General features: G+C 38.3%; 1 protein-coding gene across 6 annotated transcripts in view; it reads right to left on the bottom strand.

The window, feature by feature from the left end:
- The window catches only part of LOC139452206 (nucleolysin TIAR-like), a 218,281-nt gene that overhangs the window by 121,156 nt on the left and 75,198 nt on the right, over positions 1 to 21,927 (bottom strand). For 2 of the 6 annotated variants that reach the window (XM_071233594.1, XM_071233595.1), the window contains exon 1: positions 20,314 to 20,664. The exons of the other annotated variants lie outside the window; for them this stretch is intronic. In XM_071233594.1, the coding sequence (XP_071089695.1) occupies positions 20,314 to 20,367 (54 nt within the window). In that variant the 5' untranslated portion in view covers positions 20,368 to 20,664. Of the gene's footprint in view, positions 1 to 20,313; positions 20,665 to 21,927 lie in introns of those variants that run through there. 6 annotated transcript variants of the gene reach the window in all.

The following is a 21,927-nucleotide window of genomic DNA, read 5'->3' as shown; positions in this document are numbered from 1 at the left end:
ACAGCTAAAAAGCGAAAACTACAGAACCTAGACTTGTGTCTCTATTCAAGGGATTCATATTTGAACAGTTCCTGATCAATTCTCAATCTAAATACAGATGAGTTTTAAATATGCCCACTTTCTATGGAGTCAGTCCCTGGGTTGAGGCTGTCTACCCACGATACCAATTGATGCAATTCTATCCTCCAATGACAACCCTCTGGGCCAGCCTTGCGTTGACACAATGGCAAGGGAAACTGCTATTCATACAAGTGATTATGGAATAGTGTGAACATGTCGGGAAAGTGCATATGTTGGTTTTATGCAAGTGCATGGCTGTGCATGGAGCTCTCAAGATCAGTTTCCAAGCAACTGCAGAGGCAGCAAACAGACGCAACGGACGACGGGGAAGAAGAGGGGTAGTGATGACAGGTCTGTTGACATGGGGAGAGGTCCATTAATGCTTCTGCCTGCTCAACCCACTAAGTAAGAAAGCTAGAAAAGAACTCGGAAGCTATCAGCAAGGATCAATGGCATGGAGGACAATCCCACGACTCAAATGCCACTGAAAGGTGTGCGAGTTCCTGGTGTTATGATGCTGAGCCAGGCCCGGCCTCACAGATATTTCGGCTAAATATCGGATGGCTTTGCGATGAATCCTGCATGCTTTTAATGGAGCTTGTCTTCAAATCGGCAATGATGCTTCAACGACACTTGTGACCAACTTATTGATTGGCCAATAAACCTTCAGTCGTGAGGAGTATTTAACGAGTTGCTATTATCAGCCACAAGTATGAGGAATGCAACACTGCAAACCCAAGAGAGGACAGAGATGTGAAATTCGGTGGACGAGAAAAGAGCACTGGCTACACATAAAGACCCTGGACATATTGCCTGGACCTTCTCCAACCATGCGTCCATCTTTACCACTGACAATACACATTTTATGCTCATTTGCTCTTAATCATACAATACCTAAATTAACTTCTTCATATGTACTTTGAGTTATAGTGATCAGTTGGAGCATTAACTGCATTCTGTTAATAACCAGTTTCCCATATGTCCGTTGTACAATAAAACCCTCATTGAATTCACTGTCAGCAGGGATCAATATTGAAGATTAAGCTTACTCGGTTAACATTCGTTAACATTGACATGGAATTTATAGTAGCACAAATCCTGCCATTCCTGGTAAGGATCGGATGTCAGATAAGTTACTTGGTGCAAAGGGGTCATTCACTTCACCAACATGCTATTAAATGGCAGAAAATCTGCAAGAGCAAACCCTCTTGTATTAGTTTCAACTGCTCAATGAGACAAAATGGCTATGATTTGCAAAAAATAAAATAGGATAAAGTTGATAGAAATTATCTTAAATTGGAAATTTGAATGCAAGGGCACGGTGTGAGAAAGGCTTTGTGTTCAAAGATAATTGCTTCAAATTAGAATTAATTATTTACAGATAGCGAGTTTGGTTTTAGAGATGGCAGATGTTTGGTGAAATTGCAATGAGGTATCCAACAGCTCATGAATCTTGATGCTCAGCATCTTTCAAACACCACAATGTTATATTATCTTCAAATTCAATCATCTTTAATCAATAAACTATTTCATAATTCAGCAACTTCAAATAGAAATATCAATCAGTTTCATAGATCATAGTGAATATTGCTGGGCCCCATGAAAACTGTTTCCGTTTCATCCCTCAAATACAATTTAATGTGTTCATTTTTTTATTTGTTTGTTGTTTAATGCCGCACTCAGCAATATGACGGTGGTCTATAAATAATCAAGTCTGGACCAGACTATCCAGTGATTGACATCATGAGCATCGATCCACACAATTGGGATACAATGACATGCATCAACCAAGTCAGCCAGCCTGACCACCCGATCCCGTTAGTCGCCTCTTACTTCAAGCATAGTCGCCTTTTACGGCAAGCATGGGTTGCTGAAGACCTATTCTACCTCGGATATTCATGGGTCTTCAAAGTGTATGAAATGAGTTAAAAGTGTTTTCAGTTGCTGAATATATTATTCAGTATTTCATACACTGCTGTGTGTGCTTACAACAACTGTAAACAAAAATGTCTTCACCTTGAAATACAGCGACATCTTTAAACATGGATAATACCCCCTGCTTCTGGAATAAGTGATTCATCACATAAATAGAGTGAGTGAGTGAGTGAGTGAGTGAGTGAGTGAGAAGTTGGGTGTAACTCTGCTTGTAACAGTATTCAAGTTCAATCATGGTATGTGAGCTTGATGTGGGAGGAAAGGATGAAGTGATTCAGGTCTCAGACAATTACCACTTTGGTGAAACCCAGAGGTAGAAAGAAGTGAAAAACAAATTTAACGAACAAATTCAACATAATGAACATATAATGAGAAATTCATTATTTTTCACTTTGTGCCCGAGAAAACGGAAACAACTTTTCCAAAACATATTCATACATTGTCTGGACTATTTCTAGGCTTTAATCTGAACACCCCTTTCCTTCAGTCAGTGATATAGTTTTCCAATGTAAATTGCAGAGATCAGTTAGAAGATACTAATTAGGCACCACAACTCTTCATAATGACAAAAACTGTCATTCCCATATGGCCCCGATCAGAGAAAACACCCCAGTATGTAGATCAGGTGAGTCAGGTGGTCATTTCTCCAAGGACATTACAATATATCTCTCTGACCATCACACCCCACCATCAGTTACTGATACCAGTGATGCATGATTAAATGACCACCCTTCCCTGTGCTAATTTAGACAGATGGGGCGGCATGCAAATAGCCCCATACAAATTATGCCCCGAGGTGGACCTTGTGATGACCACACTGACCTCGTCGTAAGGCCTTGACTCTTGTGGTACTACCTGGTGGTCAAGTCAAACTTTAAAATAAACAACTTTATATGACAACATCTGATAAAAATAATGATGTACTGCGTGAGCAGAGGAAGCTGAGATATATGCAGGATTGATGTGATGTTTTTGTTGAATAATCTGGGATAAAATCCCTTTGTGTTAAGGAAGCTGAGATGGGTTGAATGTCCCTTAGGGGATTTCAGAAAGAGGATTCAGTCTGGGGCAGAATAGGTCCCCTATGTTTGTTTTAAGAGCTGCAGTTTAGAAATTGGCACTAGTCCTGTAGTCCTTGCCAAACTGCCAGTGGTTAAGGTATCATAAGGACTAGTAGAAATTTGCCATTTTTAAAGGTTTTGCTACATGTTATCATTATAAGGATTTTGGGAATAAAAGTGTTAGTTTCTACCGCTGAGATGGTGAATGAGGATTGGATGGTTACAACACATCATGATCATTATGTGTCATTGTGATTTTTCAGACACTATATGCATCCCATCTTGGATCCAAATGGGGCATCAAACCCAGGTTATTTTGCTCCAACACTCTAGCCACAAGGCCACCTCACTGACATCAAATTCATCTTCCACTAAGTGGTCATCCCTGAATGCTCTCACAAAGACCGGGATCAACAACGGGCAATAGCCATGGAGAAGTACATCAATTCACAGTTAAACAAGTTATCTAAGTGCTAAGTTTGCCATAACCCGTCCACTCCAGCAAAGACTCATGATAATTGTAGCACTAAGATGGCTCTATGGAAGGAGACCCTTGACCACATATTAAGCCTCTGGAAATACAAACAAGGCTATAGGTTTCGAGAAGTCATAAATATTGACCAGTAGACGATATCACTCATGATGTCTTCAATAAGGATTGGTCGAGGATTCAATGTCTCCGGCTGAATGTCTGTTGCAATAACCCCAACCATAGTATACACTACCAATAGCATTACTGCCTACAGCTGGAGTATTGAACACAGAAACAAGTGGCAACACCTGCTGCAAAAAGGAGGTAATTTGAATTAAAACTTGACAATTCTTGTAACGAAACCAAGTCAACTCTACAATGAGGACAGCTTTAGCAGTTTAACCAGCCAATTGTATTTCCAACCTCATACTTGTCCTAAACACTATTTTTTAAGCACAATGGTCAAAATACACAAATATCAATTTAACTATGGGGCTTGCCATGTTGCATCCGTAAATTACTTGAAATAGCTTATTTCTGGAACGGAAATAATCAAACATTTTCTAGGCCATTCAAACACACTTTGTTAATAACATTTTATGAAACACATCCATCCAACAGTTTATACAAACTATAATAATTATAACACATATACTTTGTTTCAAACCGGGCACGAAATACAAGATCCACCAGGGCTAGAAATGGACTCCCAACCTGTTATAATGTATGGCTGCCATACAACAAGTGGTAGTGCCATCTGGTTGGACCGAGGCATCCCTACTGTCATTCAACTACCCAGCAAGCTGTGCCACCAGCAACCATAAGTGTACTCAATGACTGTTACTCCGTACAGCTTACAGTGCCATTGATCAAAACTCTTCACAAATTGCCCACAGGAATTTTCAAACAACAAAAATGTTACCATGGATGTTGATGGTTTTTGTCCATGCAGCTAAGAGATATAAATGACGACTATGTGGAATAATTAATGGCCTTGCCATGCTTCATTCATTCACCTAGCTGGGTTTCTTCAGGACAACAGATTAATAAGGGTTTGTGCCATTATTGAAGATTTCGACATGTTTTGTTCAAACTATTTTTAAGACGCTCTGGTGTTACCTGAAAAAAGGATGAGGTTGTTTTTGCCAATTCATCTTGTTAAAAGTAACAAGATACCGAATTAACAAATTTGCTTCAATTAATCTTTGACACATTTCTCCACGAACATGAACCTTTTTAGAAATGATCTCAGTTCCACCCCAAACCATATTTCAAAGTCCGATATCTTGAGTCACAAACGATATATATCACCATAATCTAATAACATCAGCTCCATATTTCACATCTTGTCAATGGGGAGAACAGCAAGATTGTTTTTCACAGCAATTAACACAGGCGGATTTCAATTTCTATTAGAAAGTAAGGGATGATTGTTCTCTTGACCTGTGATCCTTCTGAGGAACAATTGACCAGTGTCCAGCCACGGCCACAGCTCCCCCTGGTGGCCACTACAATGAAAGGAAGGCAGGGGTTCCTGGTCCTCGTTTTCCCCACATTCTGGCTTATCTCAATGCTAGATTAGTACACTGCCAACTCTTGTGTTCAACTGGGAAATTATCCTTAAATTATTAATGTGTTTGCGTGCTTCCTGGCACAAGCTTTGTTGAACTTTGAGATCGCAAACATAGATCCTCATGATGACTTACCCAGCAGATCCGCACACCAGATAAACTACGCGAATAATACATTTCATAGATCGATACGGCAAGGTGTAGTTTTTTTAAAAGTTTGATTGACAGTTATTGTCTTTAGGTAATCAATAGCCAAGATGGATGGGCGAGTCTAATGAAGTCCAACCTCTTTAGGAAATAAAACTTTCATTAATGTCCCCATTTTCTACTCAATTCTGTTTGGTTCAATTTGGTGAAATTTTTCAGGATGATCTTTTAAGTTGTGCCACAGGAACGCTGCCATATCTGTGATTAGGACTGTCTGTCATATATTAATGGCTGTAGCAATCTATATGTCATATTTCCATTCCAAAATCATTGATCCGTCATTTCACAAAATACAACTTTAGGCCAGCTCTGATCATGGGGCATCCAGGATGGTCACCATGCTGTAATTGAAAAGGAGATAATCCATGTGTTTTATGTAGACTGGGAAAGTAATACTTATCAACCATTCCATTGACATCAAACTGCCTGTAAACACACCAATCTGTTTCCACTGGGCACCCAACACGTTGCAATCTCTCTGTTCCATACCTAATGTTGATACAGTTTCTAGGCAAGATCGACAGCAGGGGGATAGAACAGTCTTATTCCAAAATATGCAGTGAGTTGAAAAGTATTCAAGTTATATCACTGCGTGTAAGCTTAATGTGCTTAAAGTATGAGTTTAGAGATGCAGGTCTCAGACGTTTACCACTTTATGAAGCCAACAAGATTTGGTGCTGACAAACCTAACAGGGTCGAACCGGGATTCAAACCCATGAAAATAGGTTTCTGGCATGCACAAGGATCACAACTATGCACAGCAAATTTTGGCGTCTTAGACCACTGGGACACCCATGCCCCTCCTCACATGCAGACAACCTATTAAGGCCACTGTTCACCACTCCGTGGTATGGCTCGAATTCTGATGTAAAACCCGACTCTTAATCATTTGGTGAGCTCACAAGGTGCATCATTAGTCAGATTAAACTGTATTCACAAATGTTTAATTTATTCATATCCTGAGGAGAAAAACAAAAGAAAAAAATACACCTCCAACATGTTATGTCACACACCATGAACTTAAATATCACTTTCCAAAGTAGAAATTCCAATATGAAATTCCATGGCCTGGGGACAATACAGCGTTGAATCGTGTGCCACATCTGAATAGTAACCATCTAATATACACAGAATTTCACCCTATATTAAACATAATCTATAACAGCTAATTTTGCATAATGTATCCGACTTTGTTTATCGGCCATCTGTTGCATGAGGCCTCCATGAACAAGCCTAAGGCTTACCCAGTACAATACCACAAGTCATAAAAGTCCACTATCAGCTGGCGTTCCACCTTTAGCTGCGATCAGGTGTTTGTGTTATGGCCGCTCTGCCATAACCAGTACAACACAGACCTGAAAGCTGTCTTCTCTGGCCCTACATTCTGTAGTTTAATTGATAATCAATGATTTTGGTGTATTCATGTGACATAAAGGCCAAGGGAATAGGAAATGTATTAACTGTTTCCAGACTAGTGTTAAATATTAATACGGCTACTTGTAGGAGGTGTATGTTGATAGATTTTATCGAACCTTTTCAAAACGTCTCTCCAACTTCAACACAATGAATGGCATAATATCGAATAATGTTCACACATTCGAACATTTATAACGAAATATATATACAATATGACAGTTCAAAAGCTACAAAAACTCCAGTCAGAGATGTAATTCTCGGACCAACTACAAAGAAAATATGAATATTTATACAAAACACGAAACCACCGCTGAGAAAATGGACACCAAACAATCCAATGCACAGCCATACACAATCCCTATGAATAAAGTGACTTAACCTGAAAAGTTCGGCCGACGGTTCATGAACTACTTTGAAAATATATCATACATAATTCACCATAAGTCTTTACCCGAGTAAAACGTTGGTTACACTTAAGTCCCATAATCAAACGACTTGCAAGTGATAAATGTTTGATAAAGAGAGCATAGGTCCTTCCGACTCTCTCAAAAGCCACAGACAGGGATGACTGCACGTCTGAGAGGGAACTTTGAAGACAATTCAAAATTTATACCGTTTTCCTAGCTGATGGAATCCCTATCAATTTGCACACAATAGAAGATGGGCAGTCCCAGCCAGAGAACACAGAGTCATTCGTTTACTGCTAGGAAAAGGTTTACAGTCAATTGACTGAGTGAAAACAACTGTGCATCAAGTTTCCAGAGAACAATGCAGCCACATATGGACAAAGACCAGTTTTAGGGAAGATGCTGTTTAGCTGGCGAATGTATTCAGCTGGACAAAAGCAAGACTTTTACAGATGAGGTTGAAGTTAGGTGATGTTCTGTAGATACTGATTACAGAAATACTTTGTTCTTCCATCTGAACCATGTTTGCATAGACTTGAAACACAAGTCTTATCAAATGTTTTCGTTCATGCATATAACAATGAATCGATTCTTATTGTTCTTAGCAGTGAAAACAACACAGCCTGGCCCACTTGTAAGTAGGGATGTCATGTATCGGTAGTTTTAATGTTGATGCAGTATTGATACAAATGTATGAATATCGCTTAAAATTAATAACTCACTGCCACAGAAACGTTTACATTTATAAAGAGCACTATGGCTGAAATCGAGAATCAGAAAGCAGAAAATTCAAAATTCAATTTTATACATTTAATGGATCAGCCTTGTTCATACTAGGTATCAATTGATTAATTGCAGGTCAATAATAGGTAACTTTTATCTTTACACTTTCAGAAAAATTACTTTTATTACCAATCAATATATCCATATACATTGTGATACATTTGAGTTTACATAACATTACTAAAATTTCAAATCGAAGACACCTGTTTGTTAGTTCCATAGAAATAATTTTAACAATACAATGTCTTTACGGACCTCACCAAAAAAACCATCCCCACCTGCAACATCCCCACCCCACCAATACCACCCTGAAAGGCTTGAATGGCGGAAAATGTTATGGACATTGAAGATTTTCTTTCAGCCCTGTTACTCCTGATTCAACCAAGAGAGCAGAAAACAGGTGTCACTTGTCCCCATGTCGGGAATCGAACCCGGGTCTTTGGCGTGACGAGCGAACGCTTTAACCACTAGGCTACCCGACCGCCCCTCACAACCAACTGTAACCATTACAGAGGATGTAACATGGATGGCACTGAAACTTCATTTAACATCTGTCAATTTATTTATTTGATATACAAGTGGTTGGGAAAATGAAACATTTAATCACAACTGAAGATGAACTATGACTTTATGAGGTATTAGCTATTTCTCCAGCCTCTACATCCTACTAAACACAGCATTAATTGTGAAATAACCCATTTGCAAGTACAAATGAAGGTATTTTGGGGAAACTAGAAATGAACCATGGCTATATGTGTCCTTATATATCAAATATCAAAGTTTCCCCTAGCCTAGAAAACTGGCGATCAACAAGATACTGACAAGATTTGACATTATTAACATTCTCTGTTGATTGAAACATGTTTTAACAGTTTTCGAAATTAAGGGGGGCTCCCGGGTACTTGCATATTTAAGACCTTTTTCACATTTTTAATTTTTAACATGAGAGTTGTAATGAGGACCCCTTGACTTTCATGCTTAATTTCAAACACTGTTAAATAAAATATATACATTTTCTATTTTAGACCCTTGGCTGTACTTGCGAGAACTATTACTTGCCTAAAAATATCTCGCTGAGGCATTGAAAACATGAAAGGTATTTTGGATGAAAATCACCTCAAATATTCTGACTGCATGCGAAACAGAGAAATCTTTAGCACCACATAATTGAAACAGAGATACTGATCAGGGTTTGGTTGCACAAAACAACCTTAGCACTACGACTGTTGTAAGTCTATGTTAAGGTATGGGAGTTACATTCACCTTAAAGTTAAGATCGCTTTGTACAACGGCACCCAGAAACAGAAAGGATATCACAACCATTTACAAAATAAAAATTGATGACACCAAGCTATAAGGCACAATTACTGAGTTAAAAGCTTCACACATATTTGAACAAGAAATATTTGTAGTTAGTAGCCCATTTCCTAAGTTCAATTAATTATATCAGTGGTTTTCACAATCCAAGGTACATAATGGACTGATGATGGGTAAATACCATCCTGATGCCTAATCTATATAACCAAGATGGGATATACGTTTGTTTATCAACCAAATGTATCAACGTAGTTTAATGAAAGCTGGAAACCCAAAAACTCTGCACTGCCTTCTATGCTATGCCTATATCTATTCAAGCCATGATGAATAATTAACAGCGGATTGCTTGGGCTTTGAGTGTGCCTGCAGTTATGGCTGACAAAGAGCTACCCAGTTCATCGTTACCTTTGCATACAAAGCCGACTGACGGACAATAACTATGACAATCAACTCAGAATAAACCACATGGGAATCGGTATCTCGATGGAAACATGTTCCAGAGATGGGAGGGGAAATAACAATATTTGATGATCGCTCGTCCTCCAACTGAAAAAGCGGCTGATATCTGGTCGTGTAAATGCTTCTCATAACAGAACCACAATAAATCATCATGACACTTTATACTGAGCTTCGATCCACCTATACACAATGCTCCTCAGACACACTAGGCATATCCGGGTAGTTGGATTTCATAATAGAACTTGCAATATTGTAATCAATTTTACGGAACGAAAATTAGCACAAAAAGATAGCCTTTCACAAGAAATGATAATCGTCCATTGTCGTGAATACCTGTTGGGAGTTTATTTGATCATGTGATTGTACTTTGACGGTTCGTGATATTTATCACCATTTTCTTCAATCACTGGACACATATATACTGACTCATTACTGACATCGTCATGGTAGCTATTCAGGTGATGAAATGCACCACAAATTGAAACTTCTGTTCAATTGTTGAATGTCACAAGAAAAGATATGATTATGACATGGTAATACATTCAATAATAATGACATTGTTCTGATAACTGCTCCAGTTACAATCCATGCATAATCCATCGCAGGAATATTAGGACATGGAAGTAGGAGCATTCCGCATGTGAAACTGATCCACAGTGAACTCGGGGAATCCACATCCAGTATTCACGTTAGACTAACATTTAGTCAGTCCCTCAAATAAGGTATGTATAAGGTCAAATAAAATTAATAAGGGAATCCTCAAGTCTCTTCATTTGAGTGAGTGAGTGAGTGAGTGAGTGAGTGAGTGAGTGAGTGAGTGAGTGAGTGAGTATGGTTTTACATGCTTTTAGCAATAATCCAGCTATATCAGGGTGGGGACACCAGAAATGGGCTTCAGACATTGTACCCATGTGGGGAAATCGAACGCCTGACTTCTGGTAATTGTTTTTATATGCTCTGGGGACTGTAAAAGTGACTGTATTCAACATCTAAGCACCCTTTGCAAATAAAAACACCTCAAACAAGTTAAAAACAAAATCTAAAGTGTCCTTTATTGACAACACAGATCTTCTTGCCATATTCACTAGTTAAAGGTGAGGTGAAATGGGGTTTACCATTGCGCACAAGATTAGTTCATTCATAGTAGAACCATGCATGAATGCATAATGAACGATGTAATTTCAATGTAAGAAGAACAGGACAATACACATTTATATACCTTACATCCAGAGCTCAATAAAATAATTATCAACTGACAGACAGTTTTTACTGAACTCTCCACAACAGCCAACATGTATCTGCACAGTACGTGTGGGCTTGGCCTATGGATCTTGATTGTTGCTGCAAGCTTGCATCAGGTCGGGGCTCCCCAGACTCCATGCAAGGTGCGACATGTTGGTGTCATAAAGCGGCACAGATGTACGCTTGATTGCCATGTAATGCACACTCGTGCTGGGTAGATTGGTCTATATATCCACTATCAAGTTCAAGTGAAATGGGGACTGTTTTATCCAAATGTACAACAATCCCGTATCCCCAAGTCCAGTGTTCCTGCTGGTTTTTGAAACTGCCAGTCCAATGGGACTGGCAACTCTAAAAATTACCAGTCGCACCCAATTTTTGTCAGTCCCCAACTTTACACAAATGAAAATTGTATGAAATTTACCTTGTTTTCATTCTTATAACATCAATTCCAATGCAGTGTACTTTCATGGCTGACAAAATTCAGTAATGTCATTTCAGCAGTAACTTATTTAGATCTACACGTCATTCACAAAAAGTTCAATCACAATTTTCGCTTCTTCTTTTTTTCTGAATATTTCATTTCGATTCAAGACTAAGTCACTACAAATAGACACTTAACCTTGAAGCAAAGCAAAATATTATTTCCTTGCACTAAAAATAGACAACGGGAAACCCTGATGATATCAAATAAGCTGACTTCGTTCGAAAAGCATACTTTTTGAACGATCCACAATGTTTTGTTCAACAACAAAGATTTACAAGGTACTTTACTTGCATGTCTACAGGGACTGGCAGTCACAAGAATTACCGGTCCAAACCTAATGTAACCGGTCAAAAACTGGTAATTACCAGTTAACGGGAACACTGCGATTTCAGGTCAACTGAAAGTACAAGTGTGGTGTAGTATATGGCAGAAAACAACAGCATTGACTTCTAACTTTTATTATCATCTACAACGTAGTTTATTATTCATTTACATGAAAACTATATGAAACACAATCTATGCAGAACAACCTGGCAAAGGTCATGATCTGCCGATCAAAGGATAAATATGCAAATTACTTCAGCAATTTTGCAAGGTTGACTGGCCATAAATTACAGGGTTTTTGTTTTTTTAATTGCAGAAACAAGTTCAGAAAAGAACATACTGTGTTCTATTGAGTACATATTTGTTCAGTGCTTTAAATTCAAGGGACATAACCAAAATGTCAAAAAGTAAGACTTTGGTGTACCAAGATTTATACACCTTGTAGCTTTGGTGATTCATTGGCTTGCTGTTTAAAAAAGCACAAGTTACTTCATCAACAAGCTTGTTTGTTTGATTGTTTTTAAGTTTGAACACACATATCAAGTTAAAGATTTATCTATATACTGGTGGGGTGGTTGGGAAGCCTTGTGGTTAAAGCGTTCGCTTGTCATGCCGAAGACCTGGGTTCGATTCCCGACATGGGTACAATGTGTGAAGCCCATTTCTCGTGTCCCCTGCCGTGATATTGCTGGAATAGTGCTAAAAGCGGTGTTAAACCTAACTCACTCACTCACTATATACTGGCCAGAGACCATTCATGGTTTGTGCTGACAAAGGAATCTGTCTGTTAACACCTTCACTGTTTGTTAGCCTACAGACTGATGTAATGGCTAATATTTGAAATATGACCAGCCTCGTTCCACTCAATCTATGAATTGGACTGCGCAGGTCAAGATATGTGATATATTCAAAAACTGTTCAAATCAATATACATGAATATTTCGTCTCCTGCTATTTGTCGGAAAGTTATGTTAATGAGTCTTTTGTGAGTAACATGCTGTAATTAGTCTAATGAGTCTATCATAGAGCGCAGCAGAGCCAGTCCTGGTGGAAAATCATTACTAAATGAAGAACAATTCATTACATTCATTGCCAACTTGACAGTTGATATTTACAAGGCTATACCATATGCAAAGACCTGCCAATCAGTTTTTATGACATGAAACCTGATCACTTTTGTTCAGCATTCATAAACCAATATTTATCAACACAATGAAAATCAGGTCACATTTCAAATTCCTCATGGAAAGTTTGTACTGGTTTATGTGGCAGCACAAATTAGTCAGCATCTGCTACTCTAGTTAGTATTCATATTCTAATACAAGACTTTCAACATTGTTAACGAACTTATAACACAACTCGGAACATGGGACTTTACAAACTGTACTTTGTCACACCGAACTGCAACCAATCCACATGCAACAGTGCATCCAAGAAACTTGAAAACCTCACAAGCAAAAACTCAAGTACAAACAATCTTGATTTCAATTTCAGCAGAGGAATTACTCTACCTCAATCCCTAGATTAATGAACCATATTTACAAATTACAACTCTATTGTGATCCAGAAAACATCTTCAGTGATGATCAAGAAAAACACAATGACAATAACAATATTAACAGTTAACTAAGATCCAGCTTGATGCCACTGTCAAAAGATAATCTGCAGTGTGCCATTATCAATTATTTGATCGGCAGATACAAGCTCAGACACCGTTTCCATAATGTGTTTATCATGCTAAAATCATCACATGAATATTGATAAACTGTCTTATCAAATACCAAATCTAATTGTGCTTTTTTTCCCAAAGAAATCAACATGTTTTCATTCACCATGCTGTCAACTCCCTCAGACGTAGATAGGGAAATCGTCACATGCTTCATAGTGGTACCAAAGCGAATATGGATTCTATGCTGACATTTCACCTAATTAGATTCATGGAACAATTTGTTAAATGCCACTTAAGCAATGTGTAAGATGTATGCAAGGGAAATTGTGAGTAAATGTATTAGACCTTGTAGTAAACCGCCATATCTGCAGTACTTCTCGGGATAATTGCATTATTTTGCAAACCGCCTATATTAATCGCTGAACAATTTGCCAGCACTATAAGGACAGTTGTTAAGTGTGATTCTTGCAAATGTAGCTTCCACTGTTCCTGTTAGCTCTGCAACTGACTGTACACAATGAGTGAGTGAGTGAGTGAGTGAGTATGGCTTTAAGCCGCTTTTAGCAATATTCCAGCAATATCAAAGATGGGGACACCAGAAATGGGCTTCACACATTGTACACGTCGGCAACCAAACCCAGGTCTTCAGGGTGACGAGAGAACGCTTTAACCTCTAGGCTACCAGACAGCCCGAACACAATGAAAGTTTCAAGATCATCATCACAAGGGGATACTTCATTCATCAAAACTCAAAGAAAACAAATATTTTGACCCATAATTCAAACTTTTTTAGACAGTTTCCCTAACATTTTTGGATATCAAACATTGAAAACTTTACAAACTTCAAATTCTGAGTCAACAGTAGGCATATCCAACTCTTTTACCTCGTAAAACTGCACTCTATTGGTTCAAAATTGGTCACATGCTATACCATTCAAACCCCATCAAATGCTTATCAAAGCTTCCTCATATATTTTAACTTAGGAATAAAAAGCAAATTGTCAATTCAATCTAATTCAAGTCTTATCAGTGTAATCAAAGCTAACTTGGTGAATTTTATTCCTGGTAGTGAATAGGCAATCGCAAAACATGAGTGAAATACAAAAGGTTAGTCTCTGAACGATTAGTATTCAATTCACTCAACCGGCCCACAATTCTACCAGAATAACAATCAGCTATCGAGATTTATGTGCACATATATACCAATGAGCCACATACATACATTTACATACAAACTGTTATTAATAGATGCTTTGAATACATACAGATGTGAACATTATTACACATTCAGCACACCCATCCTGTCATGAGCTGGAACTCATGTTACCAAGAATCATATGCCTTGCTTTTGTTCAAACTTTCAGCACTAAGTGTAACATTTACTGTAACTGCACAAGTATGACCTGCACAAATACCCTCACTCTCTCAGTGTAAGTGAGAGAATGGCAGCAAAATCATTTCAGGCAACTTCGCAGTCACGTAAATGCAGGGTTAGAACGCAACACTGGCCTGCTAACCTGGGGCTAGTTCAAATTCCTTCAGGCTAGTACAAATTTCCCCATCTCCCTATTGTTTTAACATTCGTTAGCACTTCATCTTTACCCGGCTAATCAAGCTTCTGAAATGGCTTCTCAAGCTTCTGAAATGGCTAGTCAAGGTTCTGAAATGGCAAGTCAAGCTTCTGAAATGGCAAGTCCAGCTTCTGAAATGGCTAGTCAAGCTTCTGAAACGACAAGTCAAGCTTCTGAAATGGCTAGTCAAGCTTCTGAAATGGGTGTACTTGTCTACTAGCCACAACCTGTTACTAGACATCATTTTCAGTTGATGTTAGTGTTGATGTTAACTCCTATTTCAAGAGCTTACTTGACCAATGAAATTTGATTCGACTTGGGCTACATACTGGTGGATGAAGTCTCACACTGGTGTACTGGTAATTTTAGGTAATTCTGCAGTCACTGAAATGGATGTACTGGTAATGTTTGGTAATTCTGCAGTACCTTTACGCTTTATACACGGAGTATAGGATTTTGGGTTGATTTCGAAGGCGTGTACAGGGGAGTCGTCTTATACGTGGGGTTGCTTTATACACAGCGATATACAGTAATTGAAATGGATGTACTAATCTTTAAGAACATTCTGCAGTCAAATGTATGTCTACTCTGTGTGTGTGTGTGTGTGTGTGTGTGTGTGTGTGTGTGTGTGTGTGTGTGTGCGTGTGCGTGCGCAAAAGATCTACTTCCAAGCCATTTTAGGCAAATTTGCTATCCAATGAATGAACTTACTGAGGTAGAGCCTTATGTGCATGAGAAATCTGTGTAAATGGCATGTAGAAACTGTCACCAGCCATACAGATACCTCATGAATCGAATTGTCTTGCCTGACTTACCAATATTTGCAAGAAGACCTTTGTCACATTCAAACCATTCATTGTAACTTCTATTACCTCAGTTTAAGGGTATTGTAGGTAGTAGTAAATAAGTCAGGTGTTCGTTCATCCGTGCATGTGGCCCCCCAGGCACTTTCGTACATAAATCTCAACAAATAATATTTCTGTTTATTAACCCTCGAAATGTTGCTACAGATGAATGTGGATTACAACACCAAATCCATATTTACAAGTTGAGACAAAGTTAAAAAGAGTCATGAAATATAATCATGTATTTTCATGTCCGTATCGGACTCAAGGCATGGCTGAAATCATGCCGTAAGATACGTAAACGAGCGCACATAAATCTTTTATCAAGGAAACATATTTGAATGGAATGGTATAGAGGACTTCATAACTGAAGAGAGGCGATAAAGCGAGAAGAAGTAATGTTTCTTTTCACACAAAGTTGACTTCTCAATAAAGCATGTTACTTTCTTTTCAAATTTCAATAGTTCATGCAAGGGGTGTAGCGCGTCTCTCCATGCCTTCGCACTCCCTCAACAAGTGACCCAGTATTGAAGAGCACCAACGTCAGCCTTAAACTTGTATCTCATTACAGATCAACAGCAAGCCTTTCCACTTTACAGAAAATAGCTGTGCAGCAATTCAGTCTCAAGTCGTAGCCTATTTAATATCAGAGTAAACTTACTCCCCGTAGGTTTGCAAAAAGAGTGAAGAGGCTAACTTTATTCAAAACGCTTCCCACAGCAAAACACCACACAAAAGCGTAATGGTTCTGTAAAATTTTGCCTGCATGACTCAGAGAGAAAGGAGGCAATATTCAAACTGCATGGCTGTAGTCGACACTCGGGAAAAACTTTAGCTTTTCAATGGCTGGTCAAAGCTGGGACATGGGACAGCAGATGGTTTAATTCTTGACACATTAAACGGGGAAATACTGGCAAAGTCAGCGCCTAATTAACATCAGCTGGGACTGTATTTCTCCAACCTGCAACAGGTTTCAACCTTATTATGCTCTGGTCTCCTCAAGTGCCACTGTTTAATACAGTTATGTATTCCAATAGCATTGTAAAACCACGGTCAATACTGTCAAAGCCAATTCCAAATATTTTACAGAAACGTGTCAGCCTTTGACTGCAGTTTCTTAAGGCTTATACTCACTTTTCCCTATGGTTCTATTCAAGCTGTATTAGTTTATATGCTCTAATAAATGTGAGTGTGTGTCACTCCGTGTTTAGTATCATTATCAAATTGATTTCAGCACAACTGTTACACGGTAACCAAATCATACGCTACCTGTATAGAAACATTGACATTTTCTTTCTGAAATATTAACAGAAAATGCAACATGTGTCAGCATGCAAACTGAAATTGAATTAAAAATATTTTCAAAGATAACTTAGCTCTTCCTTCATCGAAACTTAGGCACATGTCAAACATGATGCACGCTATTCAAACAGAAAATGTCATAAAATCTAAATATTAATATATTGTTTTGTTAATTTTAAATAGTCTTTGTCCCTACTTGTTATGGTGCTGTTGCAGTGATCTTAGTAAATGTTTAAGGCATGGAAAGCTGTCAACATCAAGTTTGAGGTGCATGTTTGGGATGGACAGATCTCAGTGCCATTTATTATCACATAAATATCCAAACTGCACATACTTATATGTGGGAATCAACCTTTGGCGAGTATGAGACAAGCAAACACTTTACCTACTTGGCTCCCCAACAACCCATATCTTGGGCTCAAAAACTTGTAATAAGGGGGGGCTTTCAAAGAGACAAGAATCACATGTGAAGCTTTGAAACCGATGAAATTACTGATTTAGTTACGCCCTCATAAATTTCAACTACCTCAAATCAAAGGGTCAGGCCTGTGAATTTCGGTGGATGTTTAATCTCAATTTATGTGTTTCTGTTTCTTTTTTGGATCCAAAATGCTCTGGACAGAAACAATACAGGGTAACATTAACCAGATGTCTGTCAAAGTAAGGTGATATTACAGGCAATAAGACACCAAGCATGATTCAAGAGGCATCAAGTACACAAGGAAGTGCTGACAAGATCCCCCATCACCACTACTTCCTCCCTGGTGGTATGTGAAAATATTCAACCACTGTCTGGGCACACTGTATGTCAAATAAATCCACACATAGTATGGCCAAATCTTACAGCATAGACTAGGAGTGGTATTTCATCAATGACAACTCACATCATAACCTGTTTGCAAACTTCCTTTTCCCCAGGGCTAATTAGTCAGGTTGCAATTTTTATAACCAGTATTATCCTCGACTGAGATATTTTTTCAAGTGAAATGATTCTAGATAGTTTACAGGATAGTCACTTAAGTATCATCACCATTTCAAACATATCTTGAACTAATCATATTCTAAAAATAAAATGAGTTCCATGCAACAAGTTTCAGGATGAACACTTGACTGCAACTTCCTCCTGTCCTAAGTAATAGCTCACTTTGTTTCAAGTTCAGCTGATGGGCGACAGATTACTTTGCAAGTATTTAAAATTTAAAATATTTGGTATTTTCCGGTTTCTTATATATGATACACAACCATGACGTACATCAAAAATTCTTTATCTACTCAGGTCATATATCACATAATATCTTTCCATCAACCCCCAACAGGTTTTGAAATATCACACCCTTAAAGCAGTACAGCAGGATTTATTGTTAATAATCTACACAAGTAAACCAAACCTTACCAAAATATAGGACTGTTATTGCTAAGCCAATAATGTTTTTGAATAATTCCATTTCGAAAAGAGCAGCACTACAAGATGTTTCTTGTTAATTAATGAAATAAATTAAACTCAAAAATATTCAATATGCACACGTTTGATCAGGTTTTCTCTGATAATAATTATCACATGGTTGATTGACTTAATAGATTTTATAATGGAAGTTTATACCATTTGAAACTCAAATTAAATGTACGCAACAACTCAAGCTTGTATTTTAATTAAACGATTATTTCCATCATTTTTAAGTGATATTTTCCTAACAACAATACAACATAATTCGGGTTGGACAAAACATGAAAATATCCCATGGGTAATTAAACAGTGAAGTGATAGGACATGTGCCAGTACGCTAACACCATATTCAATGCATGTGTACATATATACGAGCACACTACGCATGCTGAATTCCTAAACAAAATCAAAATGCATGGCAAGCAGGCCACAACTTGAATAACCCTGTTCTGTCCTGGATAGTATCTAACGGATTATCATAAAAATCTTTCACCAGAAAAGCACATGTATAGTAGGGGAAAATGACCTGCATATTTAATAGTATTTGTTTAGCAATGCGAGCAGGCACAGTGAGCCAATCATCCTGATGCAGATTGTATTGCCAACTGACATGATCAGGATCAGATCATCCAGAAACTGTACCACATCCTTTGTTTTGTTACAAATACTTGTGAATAAACGAAGTATATGAATCTCGTTTCCATACCAACTGTTACTGACAGCAACAGATTCCCCTGATCATTATTGTATGAGTACTATCAAGTGAAAAAAAGTAATCGAGTTGAACAAATATTTGCGAATTAAATTCTCAGCCACCTGTTTTCAGTTTTTACAAACTATCCTAATTGTAGGACAGTGTCGAAATATAGCACAGTAGCAAAGAATAAACTATTTACACTGGATGACATCACGATCATATTTTCCCTATGAGGTATTGATCTTGTAGGTATAAATTTTTAACTATCCCAGACACGATATACGTGGTGACAAGCTGCACAGGCTGACATCACAGGAAACAAATACTAATCAAACAGCTAAAGCCACTGACTCAAATCCACAAGAACTAGTTTTTTTAACAACATTGTGAGTCAACCTCAGGCGGCCATAATGCGTTCCGCTTCACTACACATTCAAAGTTAGCATGTGGTCTTATCCTTACTTTCATACTATTGTTCATGACACGCACACAAGCCTAAACAGGAAAGTTGTTTTCACTTAACAAATGAATGTGGGTGAGATTCCACAATGTAAATAATCCATTTGCCTCAGTCCAGATAATCTATCTTGTGTCAATGGCACCTAAATGGTCATAAATTAGTTTCATGTTTCTGCAACTCTTTGTGAAAGTGGTTCCATTCCTCTAACCCACCTGTTGAATTCAGACTCTTCCACCTTATGGGTCTTTTCCATTCCAATATGGCTTCAGCCAAAATTGAATTTCAACCCCTGATATGCTCCCTATTAACAAAGCATGGATCTGTGTGAATTCAATAAATCTGACAATTCCTTCACACAAAACGGAGACTCGGAGAGCGGCAGAGGCAGAGAATTTCATTTAATGGTGTAATTTTGCCAGCACATCATCAAATGAGAAGCATACCATTAAACATGCCGGCTTCTACTGAAGCAGACGACATCGCCAGGCCACGACAAAGGCCCACAGTCAGACTGACAGCAAAAACCACAATTCATCTAGCATGTATTCTACACAAGTAAGTGAACAAATGCTGTGGGTACTCACCATATCCTGTTTGAGAGAGATAGGTATGTACTGGACATAGTAGTAAGGGTGCATCCTGGCTACACCGCGTAGTCGTTGGCGAATCGTGGTGGCAGACGGAGAGCGGCAACACTAACGGGAAAGCTCAACGACAGTTTGTAATGGTACTCGTACAATTAACGAGTGAGAAAGAGACACTGACTGCAGAGTGTGGACAGCGATTCACCTAGTTCTGTTGGGACACAGTCTGTGTGACTGTTTAAACCATTCCTCTCATTGACTGAGTGTCTAATGCTGCTTCTCCAGTGTGGGACAAACTACCGACAGCAGCCTAGGTCCTATTGACAACAGCCTCAATACTGCCTTTTGTTGTGCTTACTACACTGACAAAGCCAGCCACAATTATTGCACGTTTTTTGAATTGGGAAAATTGCCGACTTGAAGCATAGTCATTGGTTACTATTAGTCGCGGCTAGTATTGTGACTGAGCGAGTGTAATCATAAAAGCGTGCAAGCAGGCTGTGGTGTGTACGGGTATCGCACGAGTAGGAGTGTCTATTTCCATGTCAATTCATCAATCAATCAAGCAGATCGCTGACAGGGCGTCATATTTCATGTCTCCCCCCATTCGTTCCCGACTCTCACTGGCTGGCAATGCCCACAGGTAACTCTTCACTAATTACACGTAAATGAGGCTTTGATCTCCTCTCATCACTTACACCTGAGGGGAGGGGGAGGTTTGATAGCGACACGGTCTGCGTACCTGGCCTCTTCGGGGGAGGAACAGGTGTCACGTCCGAGTCAGTACAGGTGTCGTTTAGCATGTGGCCATGGCAATTTATCAATTAAGCTGATAGGTGAGCAATAGGACATGAGATAACTACAAAATGATACAGGGAGCTGTACAAAGGAATTGAGAAGCTACAATTAGGCTTGATTACGTTAGGATAGGCTTGGTGTAATTTAGAATGTCACATGAACATATGTTTAAGATGAAGCATTTGTTCATGTAGCACCTATTTAACAGCGACTTATTAGAAATAGATATGCATATTCATCACACTAGTATATATAACTTTTCATACAATTTTCCAGATAACAATTATGACAGCCATTGTAATAGCAAAACAAATACAAAAATATTTACTATTAGGTACATCAAGAAAATAATACATAATTATTTTTTGCAATATTTTTTAATATATATGAAACTATTTATAATTGATTTTTTTTTTTTCATGAGAATCATCAAAAACACAATATATTTAATTAAGTCCTTATGCAAAGAAAAATATCTACAAATTGTATGTGTAAAAGTCAAAATTGGATTAAGAATCAAATGACATATCAGAATATTGGTGTCATTGATCTTGGCCAAGCTTATAAAAGGGAAGTAACTCTGCACAACCTGACATGGGAAACGCAATCTATGATGAAGAAATAGCATTTGACATATGTCAGCTACCACCAAGGGAAATGAGCGTGCTTGTGTAATATTGGGAGCCATACACCTTGGCTTCATGTATAAGTCTCATTATGCACTCTACCAGAAACCAGTACACAGACAGCAAATATAGATTGCCTTCAGCCTGTGTTTGAACCGTGCAGAGAAAACAATTCAAATGATAATCTCAA

This window comes from Haliotis cracherodii, unplaced genomic scaffold (assembly GCF_022045235.1).
Source record: "Haliotis cracherodii isolate W230 unplaced genomic scaffold, xgHalCrac1.p SCAF_9, whole genome shotgun sequence".
Classification (NCBI taxonomy): Eukaryota; Metazoa; Mollusca; class Gastropoda; order Lepetellida; family Haliotidae; genus Haliotis; species Haliotis cracherodii.
This window is presented reverse-complemented; position numbering and strand designations above follow the sequence as displayed.